General features: G+C 41.5%; 2 protein-coding genes across 8 annotated transcripts in view; one reads left to right on the forward strand and one right to left on the reverse strand.

Moving 5' to 3' along the window:
* Positions 1-17864, forward strand: part of gatd1 (glutamine amidotransferase class 1 domain containing 1) — a 31640-nt gene extending 13776 nt beyond the window's left edge. The window contains exons 7-9 of one of the 3 annotated variants that reach the window (XR_005944196.1): positions 6978-7203; positions 16786-16841; positions 17535-17864. Coding sequence is in view for 2 of the 3 variants with exons in the window: in XM_041197286.1 (XP_041053220.1) it covers positions 6978-7108 (131 nt within the window). In the remaining variant the exon portion in view is untranslated. Of the gene's footprint in view, positions 1-3494; positions 3607-6977; positions 7301-16785; positions 16842-17534 lie in introns of those variants that run through there. The other 2 variants (XM_041197288.1, XM_041197286.1) reach the window with 2 other exon arrangements.
* LOC121283135 overlaps positions 3056-21862 on the reverse strand; it is a 123968-nt gene continuing 105161 nt past the window's right edge. For 3 of the 5 annotated variants that reach the window (XM_041197281.1, XM_041197282.1, XM_041197280.1), the window contains 2 exons: positions 17121-17277; positions 14497-15159 (listed from right to left, as the gene is read on the reverse strand). In XM_041197281.1, coding sequence (XP_041053215.1) covers positions 15017-15159; positions 17121-17277 — 300 coding nt within the window. In that variant the 3' untranslated portion in view covers positions 14497-15016. Of the gene's footprint in view, positions 3246-14496; positions 15160-17120; positions 17278-21862 lie in introns of those variants that run through there. The other 2 variants (XM_041197283.1, XM_041197284.1) reach the window with 2 other exon arrangements.

A 21862-nucleotide genomic window follows, 5' to 3' on the forward strand; every position in this document is an offset into this window, starting at 1 on the left:
ATCTATCCACCTCTGCCTTGAAAATATTCAAAGACTCTGCTTCCACTACCTTTTGAGGAGGGAGTTCTGAAGACTCACGACCCTTAGAGCAATAATTCCTCCTTATTGGGCAAACTTTTATTTTTAAGTAGTGGCCCCTAGTTCCAGATTCTCCCACAAGAGGAATCATCCTCCCCAAATCCACCCTGTCAAGGTCCCTCAGAATCTTAAAGGTTTCAATCAAATTGCTTCTTACTCTTCTAGACTCCAATGGATACAAGCCTATCCCGTCCAACCTTTCCTCATAAGACAACCTGCCCATTCCAGTTATTAGTCTAGTAAAGCTTCTCTGAATTGCTCCCAATGCATTTACATCCTTCCTTAAATAAGGAGACCAATACTTTACACAGTACTCCAGATGTGTTTTCACCAATGCCCTGTATAACTGAAGCATAACCTCCCTACTTTTATATTCAATTCCCCTCACAAATGATAACATTCTATTAGCTCTCCTAATTACTTAGTGTACCTGCATACTGCCCTTTTGTGATTCATGCATTAGGACCCCCAAGATCCCTCTGCATCTCAGACCTCTCCAATCTCTCACCAATTAGATGCTTCTTTTTATATTCTTCCTGCCAAAATGGACAATTTCACATTTTCCCACATTGTATTCCATTTGCCAGACCTTTGCCCACACACTTATCTATATCCCTTTGTAGCCTCCTTATGTCCTCTTCACAACTTAATTTCCTACCCGTCTTTGTGTCAACAGTAAATTTAGCAACCATACCTTCAGTCCCTTCATCCAAGTCGTTTATATAAACTGTAAAAAAAAAAATATAAATATTCGGTATTATTTCCTACTTGTAGGAATCCTGGGGCTTTTTTTTTATTCATTCATGGGATCTGAGTGTCGCTGGCTAGTCGAGCATTTATTGCTCATTTTGAATTGCCCTTGAACCACTGCATTCCATGTGCTGTCAAGGAGGGAGTTCCAGGATTTTGACCAGATAATAATGAAGGAATGGCAAAATATTTCCAAGTCAGGATGGTGAGTGGCTTGGAGGAGATACTATCAGGTGGTGGTGTTCCCATGTGTCTGTCTCCCATGTCTTTCTAGATGGTAATAGTTGTGGGTTTGGAAGGTGCTGGCTAAGGAGGCTTAGTGAGCTCCTGCAGTGCATCTTGTAGATCGTCACACTGCTGCCACTGTGCGTCGGTGGTGGAGGGAGTGAATGTTTGTGGAAGGGGTGCCAATCAAGCAGGCTGCATTGCCCTGGATGGTGTCAAGCTGCTTGAGTATTGTTGTAGCTGCACTCATCCAGGCAAGTGGGGAGTATTCCATCACACTCCTGACTTGTGCCTTGTAGATGGAGGACAGGCTTTGGGGAGTCAGGAGGTGAGTTACTTGCCACAGGGTTCCTAACCTCTGTCCTGTTCTTGTAGCCACAGTATTTACATGGTGTCCAGTTCAGTTTCTGGTCAGTGTTAACCCCAAGATGTTGATAGCGGGGGATTCAGCAATGGTAATGCCATTGACAGTCAAGGGGCAATGGTTAGGCTCTCTCTTGTTGGCGATGACTTGGAAATCCTGACTTGATGGGACTTTGTCTCCACAAGGACTGTGCGGTTGTCACTCCTACTGGTACTATCGTGGACAGATGCGTCTATGAGGTCAAGTATGTTTTCCGATCTTGTTGGTTCCTTCACCACCTGCTGCAGACCCAGTCTAGCAGCTATGTCCTTTTGAATTCGGCCAGCTCGGTTTGTTGTGGTGCTGCCGAGCCACTTTTGATGATGGAAATTGAAATCCCTCACCCAGAGTTCACTCTGTGCCCTTGCCACCCTCAGTGCTTCCTCTAAATGGTGTTCAACATGGAGGAGTAGATTTATTCAGCTGAGGGGGCTGGGGTGGGTGCGGTAGGTGGTAATCAGTAGACAGTTTCCTTGCCCATGTTTGACCTGATGCCATGAGACTTCATGGGGTCTGGAGTCAATGTTGAGGACTCCCAGCTCATCAGCAGATGGTTTCCTTGCCTATATTTGAACAGATGCCATGATACTTCATGGGTCTGGAGTCAGTGTTGAGGACTCCCAGGACAACCCCCGCCCAAATGCATGCCACTGTACCGCCACATCACCTGGGTCTGGCCTGCCATGGGACTGGACATACCCTTGGATGGTGATGGTGATGGTGGTGTCTGGGACATAGTCATATTCACAGAATCATGCCTTACAGACAACAACAGGTTGTTTTCTTGACTGGGCTGTGAGACAGCTCTCCCTATTTTGGCACAAGCCCCCAGATGTTAGTAAGGAGGACTTCACAGGGTCTAAAGGGCTGAGTTTGCCGTTGTCATTTCTAGTGCCTTGGTCGATGTTGGGTGGTCCATCAGTTTCATTCCTTTTAGACTTTTTAACAGTTTGATACAACTAGGGCATTTCAGAGTCAACCACATTGCTGTGGATCTGGAGTCACATGTAGGTCAGACTAGATGAGGACAGCAAGTTTCCTTCCCTGAAGGACATTAGTGAACCAGATGGGTTTTACCACAATCGACAATGGTTTCATGGTCATCATTAGACTTTTAATTCCAGATTTTTATTGAATTCAAATTTCACCATCTGCTGTGGTGGGATTCATACCCGGGTCCCTAGAGCATTACCCTGGGTCTCTGGATCACTATTCCAGTGACAAAACCACTACACCAGCACCTCCTCATTCTTTTATCTGGTTAAATTTTAAACCAACCAAGTTAGGTGTATTGTGTCCTGCAAATGAGTATCATTCTCACTTTTTCATGCCCCTCTCTCTTCACCCCCTCCCCTACTCTTCTCCGCCTCTGACCTGCCTTCATTGGTCTATGATTATCTCAACATTTCCATATTTTTCCTAGGCCATATGGCTTATCCAAATTGGATGCTAGATAACATTGTTGATCAAGATCAGCCAGAGGTTTCCGTCCTGGCTTTGTTCATTAGATGTACTGTTCTTGTGTTGTTAAGCCTTACCATCCAGAGGGTCCCAAGTACAACATCCCTGTTCTATGCTGAATTAGCTGACCTTGGCTAACAAGAGCTCTCATACTTGATCACTATCCAGATGACTCTTCTGGAAAGTAAGAGGGTACCGATATAAGATGAAAGTGTGTTGGGGCACAGTGTCATTTTGGCAATGCTTCATTGAAGAATGGTCACTCAAGGAACACATCAGATGGCGGCTATGCTAATATCATTGTACCACAGCTAAAAGCCACATCCTTCTAGAAAGAAAAGGAGAAAATTAGATAGGTTTAATAAAAAAAACAGCTGATGTCAGTATCTGGCATTCTTTCAAAAAACCTCAATCAAAGTGAAATCTCTGACACAGAGACTGCAGACCCATAGTCTTCAAATCAAGTAAGGGGTTATAAGAATTGGGAAGGAACCACAGGGACACTGTTTGTCTGAGGTTTGGCTGCTATGCTTAGACCTTAAGTGTCATTACACTGTCTATGTCTCTTTATTTTTAGCTAGTAAACCCGATGCTGTACATGTCGTGATTGACAGGCACCTTATAACTGGACAGAATGACCAATCTACTCTCACTGCTATCCAGAACCTCATTCTTTTCTGTAATGTAAGGTGAGAAATTATTTGAGAATCAATTGACGCAAAGAAATTTATCCATTGACGTGTCTGAAGGGGCTACTTAGTAACTCAAATAGTAGAGCATTGAAACTGCCATGCTGAAACCGTAGGTATAAATAACATTGCTGATGTTCATATTCTACTCTGCTGTATTGACATGAGAGTTCAGCCAGTTCTTTGTTGAGTTGTTAGATGAATGTTTTTCTGACAGGAGAGTAATGAACTTGCATCTTCCTGTTGATCCGTAGGAAATGGTTGCGATCAGTCAGGGAATATGGAGTTGAGGTTACAACTAATGAGAAGATGTGACATTGTACCACTGGACAGAAAAAATAATTATAGACATGGAAGACGTTTGGTTCATTAATGTTTATGTGTTCATGCTCTATGGTCTCCCATTATAACCTTCAATTATTTCTTAAATTATTCCAGGGTTTCGACCTCTACCATGCCATCCGGAAGTCCATTCCATGTATTAATCGTTATTTATGATAACAACTTCCTGATGTCTGTCTTAACTTTGCCTTTTATTAGTTTTGAATTTGCTTCCACTTGTCCTATAATAATTAATTTTGAAACAATTTTTAAGTTTGCTTCAAAGTTCACCTCTGCCTCCTTACAACAGCATTCCATTTTATAATTTCTGAATAGCTGCATTGATATTAATTGCCTCTTCTAGTTCGGTAATGTCTGCAAACATTATCAATTTTCATTGAGTCCATTGATGTAAATTCAAAACAGTAGTGGTCCCAGTACCAATTCCTGGGCACCTGAATCAGCACCATTCGCCCCAATCCTCATATAGCTCCTCTGGCAAGTACCCACAGATTTCTACCCTTTGGTCAATTTCTATTCCCAAGGCCCTGAATTCCCATAACTTTGAGCTCAACTTGAAGAACTTTGTCAGATTCCATTTAGAAGACTGGGTGCACATCATAGAACTTTTTTTTCCACTTCACTTAGAATGTCACTTCCTCAAAGAATTCAAAGATGTTAGTAGGTAGAATGCTTCCCTTCTGAATCCATGTGACATCTATTTACTAGTTTATTAATGTGTAGTTAACCTGATGACTGATTTTGTTGTGTTACACTGTATTGAAGTAAGGTTAATGGTCTGTGCTTGTGTGTGGTTGCTTGGTCACAATTTTAGGAAATATATACCACATTTCCAATCCATTGATAGCCACCTCAATGTTCTTATCCCCTCCTCCCTGAGTACTCTGGGGTTAATGACATTCCCGAATGATGTATTTGTCTTGAGTCCTTTAACCCTGTCTACTTTATATTGAAGTTATTAATTTTAATCTGTAGCGGAAAGAAACTTGCTAATGTATGTGGATACTTGGACAAAGAATGAGCATGGCATAATCCTCATGAAGACAAAGTCTCATGTAGAGTGATGGCATCTATGTGACACTACCATTGTGCTAAGTGGGCAGACTAAAGGCAGATCTGGGAGCTCAAAACTGGGCATTAATAAAGTTACATTGGTCAACAGCTGCATAATCATACACTACCATAATCTGTAAACTCAAGACCTAATAAATCCCTCACTACTGTATCACCAAGCTGGAAGACTAGCCCTGACTCAGTAGTGAGAATTTTGAAGGCGATGTCAGGAACAGCACTAGGCATACCTTAGATTAAGGCACTAACTTGTTGAAACTATAAAAGGCTACCTGCATGTTAAACACCAAGAACAGGTAGGCTATAGACAGTGCCACGAAAACATACATTGTCAAATAACGATTTTTAATCCACCAGCTGGAAACCCGAATTGAACTTTTTAAAACAGAGACTCTACTCAATTTACATCACTGTACCCTTCACATTCCAATCCATAGAGATGGAGACATCACATCTGCAAAGACCTATCGAGAACAATGACCTCAGGAGCATATGAGTGAGCCATAGATCCTGCCCCCATTAGCAAAGCAGTCAAAGCAATCACCTGGGACATGGGTTCCCAGCCATGAACTCATCAAGCTACATTGGGAACATGCTTTAAACCCAATCACTTGAACAAATGGACCTTGGCTGAGAAAGGGGATTCCCACCATGAACTGATTAAGGTTTGGGGGAATCCACTAGTAATGACCATGTTTGAAACACCGGGTGATGGGCGTCTATCAGGCCTGCTCTTGTGTGTTTAAGCTTCTGCTTTCTCTGCCATAAGAATAGAGACGCTGACAAGAGAAGACCCCAGCGGTGTCACTCCTTCCTCCCTGTCTCGCCAACCCAAATTACAAGCTTTCGAACCCTGTTTGCTGACCATGACCAGCCAGGGAAGCCCCTGCTGCAGACAGAGACTTCTTGAAGGAAACCAACCCTGCATTATTGTCTCCAGCAGCATAGCCCAATCAGTTGTCTTCATCTTCAAATAGCAACAATGCCTAAAGTATCAGGACCACCAAAGGAATGTCATGACTACCAAATTCAGCCTGAAGCCAGCCAAGTCACCAACTCCACAGGCTGTACACTCATTTTATTTCTCTGGACTCTAATTTGATTAATCTATCGAGGGCAGGAATTTCCTGTTGGCGAGTGTGGGGCGGGGCCCGCTTGCCGACCCATAAAATGACGCCCGACGTCACCACGCCCCATTTAAATTTTCAGGAAGGCGGGGGCTCATCAAAATCAGCTGTGCGCCCGCCGACCTGTCAGTGGCCAATTGAGGCCATTGATAGAGTCATTTAAGTAATTAATGGACTTGCCCGTCCAACCTTAAGACCAGGACCCCTGGCAGGCATTAGAAAAAGCATGAAACTTCATCCATGGGCGGGATGAGGTTTCATGTAGGTTTTAAAAAATTTAATTAAAATTTTTTCAAAAGTTATGGACATATCCCAACTCATGTGACAGTGTCACATTAGAGGACGTCAGGGATTTTTTATTTTTAATATTTTTTACTGTGGAGCCGATCTCCCTGAGACCACACAGCCTCAAGATGAGCGCACTCTTTCATGCGTGTGCGGGAAAGAGTGCACTCTCAGGTTTAGAGATTTCCCCCACCCCCCACCCGCACGTAACGCACAGCACATCCGTGTGGTCGTCACGCTGAGCGGGCCTTAATTGGCCCGCCCATGTAAAATGGCGGCGCGCCCCCAATCGGGGGCAGAGATCAGAGGTGCACCTCGACGTGCCCGCACTTCAACTCCCCCCCCCCACAACAGGGGGGAAAATCCTGCCCATTGTTAACATTTCAAGTCCATATGACCCTTCTTCAGAGCTTTTAGGTAAGTTTCAAGTGTTGTAATATTGAAACAGTTGGTTTTGCAGAAAGTTTTCTTGTAATTGATTTTAGATAGTTAAAATATGCATTTCTTGATCTCCCAAATCTTTTTGAACCTTTTCTTTACTTCCAGGAAATAATTGCATTTTATTTCATGATCTTATTCGGACTCAGCATATCGTTAACTGGAACCACTCACAATCTCAACTCCCACGTCCAACAGTAAAAGCAGGAAATCAACAAACCGTGTCAAGCAAAAGCTGATCCTGAAGAATACTTCAGGGACGTTGAAGAGGCTGGAGAAACATTTCATTTTCAAACGCATGTTTTTGCACACACAAGATTGTGAACCTATTTTGGTAAATTAGACTGAGCAACAAAATATATGTGGTTTACTGTGTGATAATATGTGAACTTGCTTGTGTTAACTGTGACCAAATAAATGTCTTGAATTAAGTTAGTTGTATATTGGAGCTTCCTGCAGATCAACTGTAGCAAGATGAACATTTATTATAGGGATGTAAAATCTAGGGAGTACTTGTTAGTACATTATACATAAGAAAATAGCAGTATGAGCAGACTTGAAAAAAATGTGCTGAAAAGCATTAAGTTTCTTAATTTTAAAAGTGGAATTGGCCCTCCTAGACTGTTTAAGATATTACAAATAGAAATACCAAGGAAACACATTCCAAATGGTATGGGTGCCACTCTGGAGCTTCCCATTTATTGGAGAGCACACTATGAGCTATGATTGTACATATCTGAATCTGTGACATAGTATCCCAGGGGTCAAGTAGTTTTAAAGCAGTACTCTGCATAGGCTGAAGACACACATCTGTACAATTTACCATGCAACAGTGATGCTTGATAGCTGTGAACTGGACTAGCAGTGAGGGAGATCTGACTTGAGGATTTGTATGCTAGTAAGAAATGGCCTGTGCACTAAATCATGAATAAATGCAATTACCCATCCTCATTGTTACAATTATGAGGTTTATAGGATTATTATATTTTGGGACTGTAGCTTTAAACTTAGGGTAAATGAAGTTGGTCATGTACACAATAAATGGGAGAATACTGAGAGTTGTAGAAGAAGGGAGGGACCTTGAAGTGAAAGTCTACAGATCCCTGAATTTAGCAAAACTTGTTGATAAAGGCGATTAAGAAGGCATATAGAATCATTTCATTTATTAGCCAAGGCATAGTATATAAGAGCAGGGAGGTTATGCTGGAACTATATAAAACATTAGTTAGGCCACAACTTGAGTACTCGTGTGCAGTTCTGGTTACCTCATTACGGACAGGATGTAACTGCATTAGAGGTGGGTATAGTGGAGATTTACGAGGATGTTGCCAGGATTAGAAAATTGCAGCTATGAGGAAAGATTGGATAGGCTGGGGTTGTTCTCATTGGAACAGAAGAGGCTGAGGGGAGATTTGATTGAGATGTACAAAATTGAGAGACTGGGATAGAGTGGATCGGAAAGGCCTACTTACTTTAGCAGAGAGATCAGTGACTAGAGGGCAAAGATTTAAAGTGATTGGAGAAAGATTAGAGAGGAGATGAGGAAAAATCTTTTCACCCAGAGGGTTGTGGGGGTCTGGAACTCTGCCTGAAAGGCTGGTAGAGGCAGAAACCCTCAACTCAATTTAAAAGGTATCTGGATATGCTCTTCAAGTACCATAACCTGCAGGGCTATGGAGCAAATGCTGGAAAGTGGGATTAGGCTGGGTGGCTCATCTTTTGGCTGGCACAGACACAATCAGCCTTTTTCTGTACTGTAAATTTATCGTGATTTGATATTAGTTGTTCTGCAGTCTGTTGCACAGTAAGGCTAAGTGGTTTGATTGTTATAGATCAAAGGAAGGCTTAGATTGTTTTACTGTGGAGAAGGTGCTAGGTACTTATGCTTGTAGATAATGGCAGCAGTCTGAGTTTACCATGAGTATCCCTGAGTCTCCTAAAGTCCCAGAAAGATGTTGAAGGTACCGGGGCTTGTAAACAATTGTGCTAGAAACTGTCCATTTACTTATAAGATGAAAGTGAGTTGAGATCTATAATGGTAATCTGAAGTTGGAGGTTGGGAACTCCAGTTCCTTATGAGCCTCGGGCCTTTTGTGCATGCACCAGCCAGGAAGTGGCAGCACACACGCAATTCAGGGTTTTCATGTCTTCAGGCTGGGGGCTGGCCCTGTGCGCCTGCACAGAGGCAAAATAGGGCAAATGGTGTGAATAGCAGATCAGGTGACCTGTTAACCGAGTGCCATTGTGCTGAGTATGTCTTAGGAACAGGATAGAGGAGGTGGACAAGGAGAGGTCCCAGAAGAAAGTCCCAGGCAGGGACAAAGGCAGGGAACAGAAAGAGGTTCCAGAAGAAAATCCTAGGCAGGGAAAAAGACGGGGATCATAAAAAGGTTCCAGGAGTCAAGTTAAAAGAGAGGAGCAGAATGATAGGGTCTGAGTTAAAGACAGAACTGCAAGGAGCAGACTTGAAGCAAAGCGGGCTTCAGAGAAGCCCTGAAGAACCAAGAAGGCAGCTGAAAGTCAGTGACGCCTTACTACGGGCTTTTTGGAGCAGTGGTGTTCTGCTAGGCACAGTCGAGGATCTGAAATTGTTCTTGGAAGATGAAGTTAGAGTGAGCTCTGAGATCTAGGGGAAAGGAATCTCGGAAGGTGAGATTGAAACATTCTGGTGTGGACTATTGTTGCAGCCATCCAATTGGAAGCAACCATTGGACAGAATTCCAAGTCAAGTTCTTCAGATGTGGAGATTGGAACCTTGTGAGAAAGACAAAGTGAGACTGTTGACCCATAATATGTTAAACATCTAGGTGGGTTGTTGAGAAGTCCATGGAATCTGCTTTGGTTGCATCTGTCATTTACTCTGGAGTGTGGTGTGTCTGACCACAGTTTACCTGATCATTCACATTTACCTTATACTTACCCTGAATATTAGTGTATAAGATAGATATGGTAAGTTGTTTTATCTTTCTGAAGTTGTATTTGTCTGTACAGATATTGTTAGGGTAAAAGGAATAGTGGGAATTTGAATCATTTTCTTGTGTTTGTATTTGAGATCTTTCCAACCTTCTTGTCTGGTGTAGTATAGTTCATTTTTTCTTGTTTAATAAATATTTTATTTTGTGTGTTACAAGTTCATCAGACTCCTTTGAATTTGTTTAGTAACTTTCCTCCAGTTTCTTGAAAGGTTGAGATTGATCAAGCCAGGTTTCACTCTGGGATCTGACTTGTCCAACTTTAACATCAGCTGGGATCGTAACAGATCAAGGATAGTTAACTAGCATTTCTACCTGAATGTAAGGTTAACCTGTTTCACTTTGCCATGGGGAAGAGGGCAAAGGAAGCCACTTTTGAGATCAGGTTACAGGCAGACAGCAGCAGTTCTGTGTGGTCAGCAGAGAGAAGAGGCTGCTTGACTTTGCAAGCTGCCATAACCAGATGGGGGTGGGAGATGATCTCTAGATGAAGAGAAGCATCCTGCAGCCATCCAAGGATTCTGAGAGGTTCGTCCTCGCAGGCTGGGAGATGGAGAAGGAGAATCTTTGAAATAAGCTTTATTGCTGGTGATGGATTTAAGGACCTCCCTGAAAACTGAGGAAAGCACCTAGAAACAGTTACTCAAAGTTACTACTCGGCAAAACACTGATGTGGGAACACATTGGAAGCTAGCAGCAACCATAGACTTCTTGCTATGACTGACATTCCATGGGGAATGCAATGAGTGATAAGTATAAAAGGGGAACCTTCCACGTTGTAGTTTAAAGTTGCCTACAAAAAGAAAATAGCGTTTCGTCAATAGCGCTTTTAGGCACTTGTGACAGTAAAATTTTTAAAACGCTTGCTGTGTTATTTTTTTCAGCTAATAACTGGAAGTTCAAAGCTCTTTTTAACAATTATTGGTTTCTACAGAGACCGTAACATCAAGTTGTACCTTTCCTGAAAGGATAGACTTCTCAATGCACTATTGATCCTGGTAAGATTGACCCTTATTTAATTTCAACATCTCCCGTTAGGTAAAATAATGTATTTTTGATGCATTAGGAAATTTCCTGAAGCCTTAAGTGCTTTCTTCAAGGTCCAATATTTAAAATAAATAGGAGCGGCTTCCACTTGACATCAGATGGATCTGCAATGCTGGTCAATCAGCAACTTTTTAGGGACTTAACATTTGAAATGTTTGGGTGTTGTAATCTGCACCTGATTGTTATTCTACTCAAAAAAGATTAGAACGAGAAAGAATACTGGCGTTAAACCATCCTTTGTATTTTTTAAATTTTGCTCCAGCAGATGTTGGTTTCTCATGTTGGGTTGCTTCTGGAATGACAGAGGAGTCCTGTGCAACCTGGAACAACCCCATTAATTTGTGTTGACTTAGTATTGTTTCCCAAGAGGTGGACAGTTCCTATGGCAATGAGCAGAGATAATCTGAAAGCCTCCATTTGCTGATGTTAGCACAACAGTGAAGCGACCTGACATGCTGAGAGTTTCCTTAGTAAATATTATTTTAAATTGGACAATTGGAAATACTTTGAACAAAGAGTAAAACCCAGGATATTCTTTTAACTTTGAAACATTTTACAAACCCTTTCTCTGCTTTCAATCTCTGCAAAAGAAAGACTATGTGTCATTGCAGTTTTCATGTTACGATTGGAAGAGATTACAGAGGAGATTCACAAGAATAATTCCAGGGATAAAGAACTGTAGTTAAGAAGATAGATTGGAGAGGTTGGGACTCTTTTCTTTGGAGAAAAGAAGGCTGAGAGGAGACTTGATAGAAGTTTTAAGATCCTGAGGGGAATGGAGAGGGTAAATAGTGAGAAACTGTTCCCACTCGAGAGCAGCAAGATCTAGAGGGCACAGATTCAAAATATTGGGCAAAAGGAGTAAATGTGATGAGGAAAAAAATTTTCACCCAGAAGGTGGTTGGAGTCTGGAACAAGCTTCCTGAAAGGGTGGTGGAGGCAGGTTCAATTGAAGTATTCAAAAGGGAATTGGATTGTTACCTGAAAAGAAATAATGTGCAAGGTTATGGGGAAAAGGCAGGGGAGTGTAACTAGTTGGAATGCTTTTTCAGAGAGGCAGTGCAGACTCGATGGGCTGAATGGCCTCATTCTGTACTGTAACGATTCTGTGATTCTGTTGTAGCTACTAACTAGTCTGGAGATCGTAAGTATTTTAAAATTGAAAAAATGCTAAGAATATCCTAAAGAAAGTGAATCAAAACAAATTTCTTGTTTGTTTAATTAAAATACTCCCAGATTTTGAGGAGCCTTGAGCAAGCTAATGTATGTCAGCTTTCACACAGCGACTGTTCCTATAAAAATTAAGAGCATATGTGTCAAGGAGTGGGGTTCAAGCTATTGGTTCACTAGACTCATTTTGTATTTTAATTATTTTCCTTTTGTTTGTTTGTATTGTCTAGTTTTATTATTTGACTTGTCCGTACCTGTTGAGTTGAAGGTTGGGGTTGCCATTTTTTGATGAGACCAAAAGGGGCAGGATAGGTACGGGTCCTGGCTGTTCTACACTAACTGCATTTGTGTACATTGCTGGAGTGTGCATTGTTCCTTGTAAATCTTGGCGTTGAGGGGGTGAAATTCACTGCTCGGCTGACATTACTTAGAGGAACAGCCATGAAAAGCTTGGCAAAACAGTGTAAACCACTCTAGTCACTTTCTGGGGGTTCCACAGCTCTGCTAATGTCTGCTTTGCTATGGCAAGCAGGAAGTCCTTGGGAATTCACACGGAGTCTCAGAAGGGTACTTGACTGCGGAGGGAGTTGTAGCCAACCTATTCTTGCACAATGTCTTCCCTTGTACACTTTTTGTGGGATCACTGTTTAGCAAACAAGATGGAGTCATCAGTTAATATTTGTTTATTTTCTATCATGGAAAGTTGATGCTATTTGTCATGACGCTTTGGCTATGATCAGCTAACTCAATACAGACCAGGGATTGACTGTGGGATATATGCTAAAAGGTTACATGATATATGATGAATAAATGTTCACTAATTTATTAATACCATCACATACATCCCATTTTCTGCAATTATATTCTATCTGTTCCTCTTAAAACCTCCATGCACCAGTAATATTTTCAGCTACAGTAGTAGATTCTAGACCTGCTCCCAGGTTCCCACCAATTATACTGTTGTTATAACTGGTCACTGTAACAAAAGTGAGTGACAATTAGTGATTGAGCCTCTAACCCTTTCCCTCCTCATGTGAAGGAGCACCTAGTTTCTGGTTGACAGCTCTATAGGGTGCAAAGGTTTGGATCAAAATTTCATTAGCTGAAGCACTGCAAGCATAAACTCACATGACTCTTTCGGTTCAGAAGCATTGACTATCACAGCCCTGTCCACAACCTCACAAGATACTGATAACAGTAAGATTGAGATTACATGTCAAGCCCCCATTTTAAGACTTGAATTTATATAGCACCTTTCCTGAACACAGGGTGTCCCAAAGCCCTTTACAGCCTTTGAAGTACTTTTGAAATTTGGTCATTGTTGAAAATGTGCAGCCAATTTGCGCACAACCAGTTCCTAAAAATGTGACAATGACCAGGTAATTTATTTTTTGTGATGTTGATTGAGGAGTAAATGTTGGCCAGGACACTGTGGATAACTCCCCTGTTCTTCTTCAAAAGATTCCCCTAGAATCTTTTATACCCACCTGAGAGCAGATGGACCCTGGATGTAATGTCTCATCAGAAAAATAGCTCCTCCAACACTGCAGCACTTCCTCAGTACTGCACTGGAATGTCAGCTTTGAGTTTTGTGTTCTAGGGGTGGAATTTTACGGCCCTGTCATGGTGGGCTGGGGGAGGGTGCGCGTAAGATGCAGCGTGCCACTCAAAAGTCTATTGATTTCGCCGACACCGTAAAATCCTGCTGGCGTAAAATTCCACCCCTGGAGTGGGACTTGAACCCACAACCTTCTGATAGGCAAGAGTGTTGCCAATTGAGCTACAGCTGACAACTTAGCTTACAACTAATGGCATCAACAATTTTTGAGTAAGTAGAGCCTTTTTCAAAAAAATAAAAATTTGTACTCCAGGATGCATTTAGTCAACTCTTCCCCAACGACTACAGCAGAAGCAAGGACAATACTACAGAAGCCTCACTGGCGTACCATATATCTTCAGTTGAAGTCCACTGTCCTGTAACCACAACTGATGGCATAATAAAACTTTGATTATTTTGGATAAATATTCATGCTTAAAGCGAGGCTTGCCAGCTATGAGAATGGAACAATTTTGTATGTCATATGCCCATTACCAGAATCAATGTAAAGCTCACTCTACTTTTTCTGCAGCTCAGCCCCAAATGTGAAGGCAATATTTCTACTGCTCTAATATGACATTTTGCACATTGCTATTACTATGGCCTCTAAATGAAGTTATCAACTCAGTTCTGTTGAAGGGTCATGAGGACTCGAAACGTCAACTCTTTTCTTCTCCGCCGAAGCTGCCAGACCTGCTGAGTTTTTCCAGGTAATTCTGTTTTTGTTATCAACTCAATGCCTGTTTAAGCTGAATGGTGGCCAGTTTTTTGCTCTGAGGCTAGGCTTACACTGAGCTGGTTGGGAATTCTTATTCCATGTTGAACAATAAGAGAAGACAACAAGAAGAGACTCATTTAATCAGGGCAAGTAGGATTTGAAGCCAGGTCCAGGAGGTGAAAGAACAATGGCCTAGCCCAGTATACCACCAAGTTGAAGGGTCATGAGGACTCGAAATGTCAACTGTACTCTTCTCCGCCGATGCTGCCAGACCTACTGAGTTTTTCCAGGTATTTTTTATTTGGGATTTCCAGCATCCACAGTTTTGTGTTTTTATACCACCGAGTTCCTCTGTGATTGAGTTGTTTATTGATTCATGTAATGGGTCTTCTAAAAATTTTTGTGATGATTTACTTTTGTGCCTATGAATGGCAAAAATATAGAAATGGAATTCAAACCCAGAAAATAAATTCTAAATTCATTCCAAGCCCAAAACGAGCAAAGCATGATTCTGATATCACCCAATGCTGTTTGTGAGACTTCTAACTGTCAGCAGAGGGAGTTGTAGGAGGTAATTGCCAACGAAAAGATATACACATTACGTCACGTCAGTCCCAGTGCTTCACTGTTCAGTTTTCTTTTATCAAAATGGTCTGGTTCGAGGGGAATTTCTAGTCACACTCCTATAGTGTAGTCCCACAAATGATCTCTTCAACAAGATGAGAACGACATAGACCACGGTGCCTCCTAACACTAGGCCAACTGTGATGGCAGCGTAATTAGGACCTTAGGTTAAAAAGAAAAGAGTGTTTACATTCTATGGCAATGTGACATTTATACAGGTCAACTTTGGAGCCGTCTGTTTTTTTGAGAGAAGTGGAGCCCATTTTAAAATTTCTGAAATGCACACAAAAAGCTTGCTTTTTTAAAATGGTAATCTTTAAAAAAAACATATTGTAAATACTGTAGCAGTTTTAAAATATGAAGGCAATAGACATTAAGAGGTTTAAACCAGGGTTCTCACCTCTGTCTTTCCATATCTCATTCCCAGTTTTGGATTTGGCAAAATGTGACATTCCTAAACCTGAAATCCAGGCACATTGCCATAAGTGGGCTTTTGGCTTGTAGAAATTCAAATTCTACCAACTCAACAAATTGTTGTGACAACATCATATCACATACCAGCCACATATATAACTATTCCTTTGCTAAGTGAATACCTCTGTCCAACATGATGAAGTAGCAGAGTTCAACCTGAGCCATCCAGCATCAGACTTGAGGGAGTTGCCAATGTAACAGTGAGATGTATAAGCCATATCCTATAAAGAATATTATACAAAGGAACTTTGGAAATGTTTGAGGTAAACTCTTCACAATGACTCACTGGTGACTGTACTTCCTTGGGTGATACTGATCAGGCAAATCCCAAGTTTGAAGCCTGGAGGAGTTAATGACTTCAGCTAGAGCAGCAGCAGCAGTGTAATTATTGTAATTTGTTAAAATGCTCATGGACCAGGAAAGCTAAGGAGGAAATGAGCCAGTCTTCCCCATTCCTACTCACTGTCCAATGTCCTGTGCTGGAAAATGAATGTATTTGAATGTTGGATTGGGCTCCAGGGTGATGGCCTACAACATTTTTAAAATAGCACTTTCAAGTCAGGTGGGCAAATATAGGGAAAAATTCAGAACATAGATCCAGAAACCCAGGATCTTTGCAGCATGCATATGAATCAATTTTACTGGTCCCCGGGGCTGTGTGCGTTGAGCTGCACTGCAGCTGTCTAAGCTGAGAGCATTAGTACTTCTTGTCCCAGAGCATGAACATGGACGAGAACCAAAATTTGTCCAAGTTATTTGAGTTAAAGCCAGGAATGCCTCAGAACAGAAAGAAAATCGGTTGTTCCCTTACTGTTGCAGTCTTCCTGATTGTCAAAAATTAAGGCAGCATTTGCAGGGTCTTGGAAGCAGACCATTGTTCGCCTTAAGTGCATGTGTTGCTTGTCCAAGGAAGACCAGGAAATTGGAGGAAAAATAGAGGAGGAATCCTACACCCTTGCAAAAATTTAAATTCTACCAATCTGTTGGAAAGGATCAAAATGTTAAATAACATATTATAATACAAGATTTCAATTCATGTACAAGGCAAGCATTCATTGGGAACTATTTATATCAATGAGTTTATACCAATGAGTTCCAAGCATGTTTCACGTTGCACCGGAATGCTACGCAACATAGTTACAGATTAATGACAAATAATTTATAATCAATTTTTTGTCTTCTGTACACAGTAACTAGTTTATTTAATCATTTCTGATGCAACAGTACAGACCTGAAACATTTACTCTGTTCCTCTTTCTACAGATGCTGCCTGACCTACTGAGTGTTTCAAGCATTTTTCTGTTTTTATTTCAGAGGTTTGATCCCCAAACAAGGTGGTTCTAAGAATATTACACCTGGCCCTACACCAGGTAGGGGTCCTGTTTCTTACTGATATTCAGAACCTGTTGGTGGAATTATGATTGCATGAGTAAAAAGTACGTGGCTGATTGGATATAGGGCAGCCATGTACATGGCTGCATAGCACTCACCGTCAAGGCTTAAATGTGAACAATGGTCACTTCAGCAAGGTAACTGCCGGAACTATACTCCAGTAAGGCCACCCGGTCAGCAACATTATGAAAAAGAGGTGATCAAACTTTGGCAGAACAACATGGGAAATAATTAATCATAAACACTTTCATTCTCACCTAAGTCACTCTCCTTTTTGATGTGAATTGGTCCTGCGCTGACTTGCTGCATGTCTGACTGTTCCATCTGTGAACTGTTGTCAGAGCCACATCCCAGCATACATGGTTTAAAATTATATACATTGGTGCATAACTGGACATTGCAGGTAACAAAAATCTAGAAGAAAAACAGACTGATTAATTCAGTATGTTGGCCATGCATCAGTGAGAACTTCTAAGAGCAAGGGTCTTAGGTAGAGTTACAAAATCTGGTTGGAAGGTTCCTCAAGGTTTCATGACAAGATTTTCTACCTCTGACTGCCTCACCTACCCAAAGTCTTTCTTCACCATTTCAATAATTTCATAAAGTATTCAAAGAAAAAGTTTTTAAAATCCTTGTTTTCATGCTATGATTTTTCTCCTGATTTCTCACAGATGTGACTTGGAGGGTTTGCATCCTAATCTCTAGTCGAGAATCATTATTGAGGTCTGGGAATGGGAAGCACAGCAGCAATGTATTGGACTGTCACTAACAAAGAACATCTCAGAAGAAATGACTATAATATGGATTCCATTTGTTCCCAACCTACCCAACAACTTTAAATCTTCCCCTTTGAGCCTCAGCAGTAATGACTACATTATTCACCTATGCCATTATGTGGGTGAGTTACCTCTTTCAAACACAACCGGTCTAACTCATCCAGCATTGTCACCTAAGTAGTTGACACAATAAATTTACAAAACAGGTTAACTTGCTTACAGAGCCAAATCGATTGTTATGGTCTTATAGCTCTGAGTGGCTGAATTAAGAGACTGTGGAGCTATTTTTAGCCAAAGACAGATTATTTGGAGCTTAATTCTAAATTAAAATTGTATTTTTAAAGGTTCTTTTGAAAAATAAAGGTAAAGAAAAATTAGGATAGACCATTTTACAAAAGGCACAACTTTACTATTCACAAGCAAGCTTAAGTAACTCTGTATCACAATTTTCTATCATTTTTTAATATCAACATTTTATAATAACATCCTATCTCAGCGGTGAGCGATTTCTTCTCTGGACGTAATTCAAAAGTCAGGCATGAAAATATGCCCATTCCCATGTCCATTCTGCAAACATCAAGAAATGTTCAAAATTCCTGTGAATCTCATTTGAATGTAAAATAAGCACAAAGCAGCATAATCAAGTATTGTTTCAACCTGAGGTTGTGCAATCTTTTAAACCACACAATTATTTTGCACATAGTGCATCTCTGGGTGCAAATACTGCAGAAATTTGATGCCAAAGTGTCATCTTTTATAATGGCTAAAAACCTCTGTCCCCATGTTCTCATTGTGTCTTTTGCCAGTGTTTAGCACTGTAACAACTGGTTCTGCTCACCAGGGTGCATCATTTAGTTTCCAGCATCTAACCCAGTTAAAAATCTTAATGGTGGCCAGGTTTGGACTTGCCTTCAGTTAGTTTAATTTTAAATGTTTGCTTGTCAAATATTTAAAAAAAAAAATACACCTTTTTTGACAGCTTTTTGAAGCTCCAAAGTATTAAAAGTAATGTTTCCACTTTAAGTTGGGAAAAAAAATAAAACAATTCTTCTCCACTTTGGCCATTTTGGTGGCCCCACTGCCAATGAAAAGAATAAATAATTCCTTGGCTCATTATCCTGGCTGTGGTCCTCACTTCCACAAAAAAACAGCTGTTATGCTCGGTATCTGAATATGTGCAGTATTCATAACAAAATGAATGAATTGTTAGCGCAGATCAAAATAAATATTATGACCTGACAGCCATTAAGGAGACATGGTTGCAGGATGACCAAGTCTGGGACCTGAATATTGAAGGGTATTTGGAAATACAGGAATGTAGGAAAAGGTGGTGGTGTTAAAAGGCTGATGTTTTAAACCTGAAGGTAATTATAAAGGTATGAAGATAGAGTTGGTTAACATGAACTGGGAAACAAGGGTAAAAGGTAAGACAGTAGAGATGCGGTGATAGACTTTTAAGGAGATATTTAATAACTCTCAGCAAAGATTCGTCCCAGTGAGAAAGAAAGACTCCTTGAGAAGGATGCGCCATCTGTGGCTAAATAAGGAAGTTAAGGATAGTATCAATCGAAAGAAACTATATAATTCTGTGACGATTAATAATAGATCAGAAGATTGGACAGATTTTAAGAACCAGCAAAATAATAGAGGGAGAAAGAAGAGTATGAGAGAAAGCTAGCCAGAACTATAAAAACAGGTTGTAAGAGTTTCTACAAGGAAAAAAATAATAAAAGCGAGTGTTGGTCCTCTAGAGAGTGAGCCTGGAGAATTAATAATGGAAACAAAGAAATGGCTGAAGTTTTGATCTGGTATTTTGTGTCTGTCTTCACTGTAGAAGACTTAGAAAACTTCCCAAAGATACTTGAAAATCAAGAGGCAAAAGGGAGGGAGGAATTTAAAAGGGACAATCACCATCGCCAGGGAAAAGCTACTGGGAAAACTATTAGACCTAAAGGCTAACAAGTCCCCAGGACCTGAAGACCTGCATCCTAGGGTCTTAAAAGAAGCAGCAGTAATAGTCACAAAATCATACATTACCGACACCAGCATCACCATTCCTGGGTACGTCCTGTCCCACCGGCTGGACAGACACACCAGAAGTGTCGGCACAGTGATAGACAGATGGGAAGAGGTTGCCCTGGGAGTCCTCGGTATTGACTCTGGACCCCATGAGGTTGCATGCCATTAGGTCAAACATAGGCAAGGAAATTGCCTGCTGATTACCATCTACCTTCCCCCTTCAGCTGATGAATTAGTAATTCTCCATGTTAACACCACTTGGAGGGAGCACTGAGGTTGGTAAGGGTGCAGAATGTACCCTGGGTGTGGTACTTCAATATCCATCACCAAGTGGCTTAGTAGCACCACTGTTGACTGTGTCCTAAAGGACATAGCTGCTAGACTGGGTCTTCGGCAGGTGGTGAGGAAACCCAACAAGAGGGATAAAACCTATGGAGCTTGTCCTCACCCATCCACCTGTTACAGATGCATCTGTCCATGACAGTATCAGTAGGAGTGACCACCAATCACTCATGGTGACAAAGTCCCGTCATCACATTGAGGATACCCTCCATTGTGTTGTGTGGCATGACTACCATGCTAAATGGGATAGATTTTGAACAGATCTAGTAACTTAAAACTGGGCATCCGTGAGGTGCTGTGGGCTATTAACAGCAGCAGAATTGTACTCAACTACAATCTGTAACCTCATGGACCAGCATATCCCTCACCCTACTGCTAAGCATCAAGATGGGGGGGATCAACCCTGGAACAATGAAGTGTGTAGGAGGGTATGCCAGAAGCAACACCAGGCATACTTAAAAATGAGGCGTCAACCTGGTGAAGCTACAAGACAGGACTATTTGCATGCCAAACAGCAGAAGCAGCATGCGATAGAAGCTAAGCAATCCCCACACGTGTCAGATCAAATCTCTGCAGTCCTGCCAGATCCAGTTGTGAATGATGGTGGAAAATAAACGACTGACTGGAGGAGGAGGCTCCACAAATATCCCCATCCTCAATGATGGGGGAGCCCAACACATCAGCGCAAAATACAAGACTGAAGCATTTGCAACCATCTTCAACCAGAAATGCTGAGTCGATGATCCAACTCAGCCTCCACTTGAGGTTCCCATCATCATAGATGCTAGTCTTCAGCCAAATTGATTCACTCCACATGTTATCAAGAAGTGGCTAGAGGCACTGGTTACTGCAAAGGCTATGGGCCCTGACAAAATTCCAACAGTAGCACTGAAGACTTGTGCTCCAGAACTGCCTGTGCCCCTAGCCAAGCTGTTCCAATACAGCTACAACACTGATCATTGTGGATGTGTTTCCAGGTATGGCCTGTCCACAAAAAGCAGGACAAATCCAATCCGACCAATTACCACCCCATCAGTCTACTTCGATCATCAGCAAAGTGATGGAAGGTGTCGTTGACAGTGCTATCAAGCAACCACTTACTCAGCAATAACCTGCTCACTGATGCTTATTTTGGGTTCTGCCAAGGCCAGTCAGCTCCTGACCTCATTACTGCCTTGGTCCAAACATAGGCAAAAGAGCTGAACCCAAGAGGTGAGATGATGATGACTGCCCTTGACATCAAGGCCATAGTTGACTGAGTGTGGCATCAAGGAGCCCCAACAAAACTGGAGGAAATGGGGATCAGAGGGAAAACTCTCCAGTGGTTTGTGTTATGGACAGGACAGAGACAGGCCAACCGTACTTCTTTCCTCTCACCAGCTGTCCATAAGTAAAAGTTGTTTTGAATTATTTTTGAAGTATGCCGTGGCATGTTTTCCCAAACCCTTGGTCTGTGTGATCCAATTTCCTAATTTCTTGCAGAAAACTTGTGTTATGATTAATTTAGAAGGATAGTTTATTTCACATTCAAAACCCACTCCACTAAACACACACACAGTAGGGGGAGGTGGGGGGAGGGTGGTGGAGGTATAGAGAAAAGATGTTTACAACTATGGAAAGTAATAGTACAAGAGCCACAGTAGTGAATGTTAGTTCACGTGATTTCCAGAGTCCGAGAAGTCCAAGTCCAGAGGGTGTTTCCTTTGTGGCTGAGTTCAATCCAGATGAGTTTCTGGTTGGAGACAACAACATGAAAATTGTTGAAATGAATGGCACTGCAACATGATGGGCTTTCTGTGCTTAAACCACTTAGCAGGCATTGATCAGACTCTTAAAATCAAGCAGTCAGCCAGGAGTTTGAG

The sequence above is a fragment of the Carcharodon carcharias genome, chromosome 10, assembly GCF_017639515.1.
Source record: "Carcharodon carcharias isolate sCarCar2 chromosome 10, sCarCar2.pri, whole genome shotgun sequence".
NCBI classification, from domain to species: Eukaryota; Metazoa; Chordata; class Chondrichthyes; order Lamniformes; family Lamnidae; genus Carcharodon; species Carcharodon carcharias.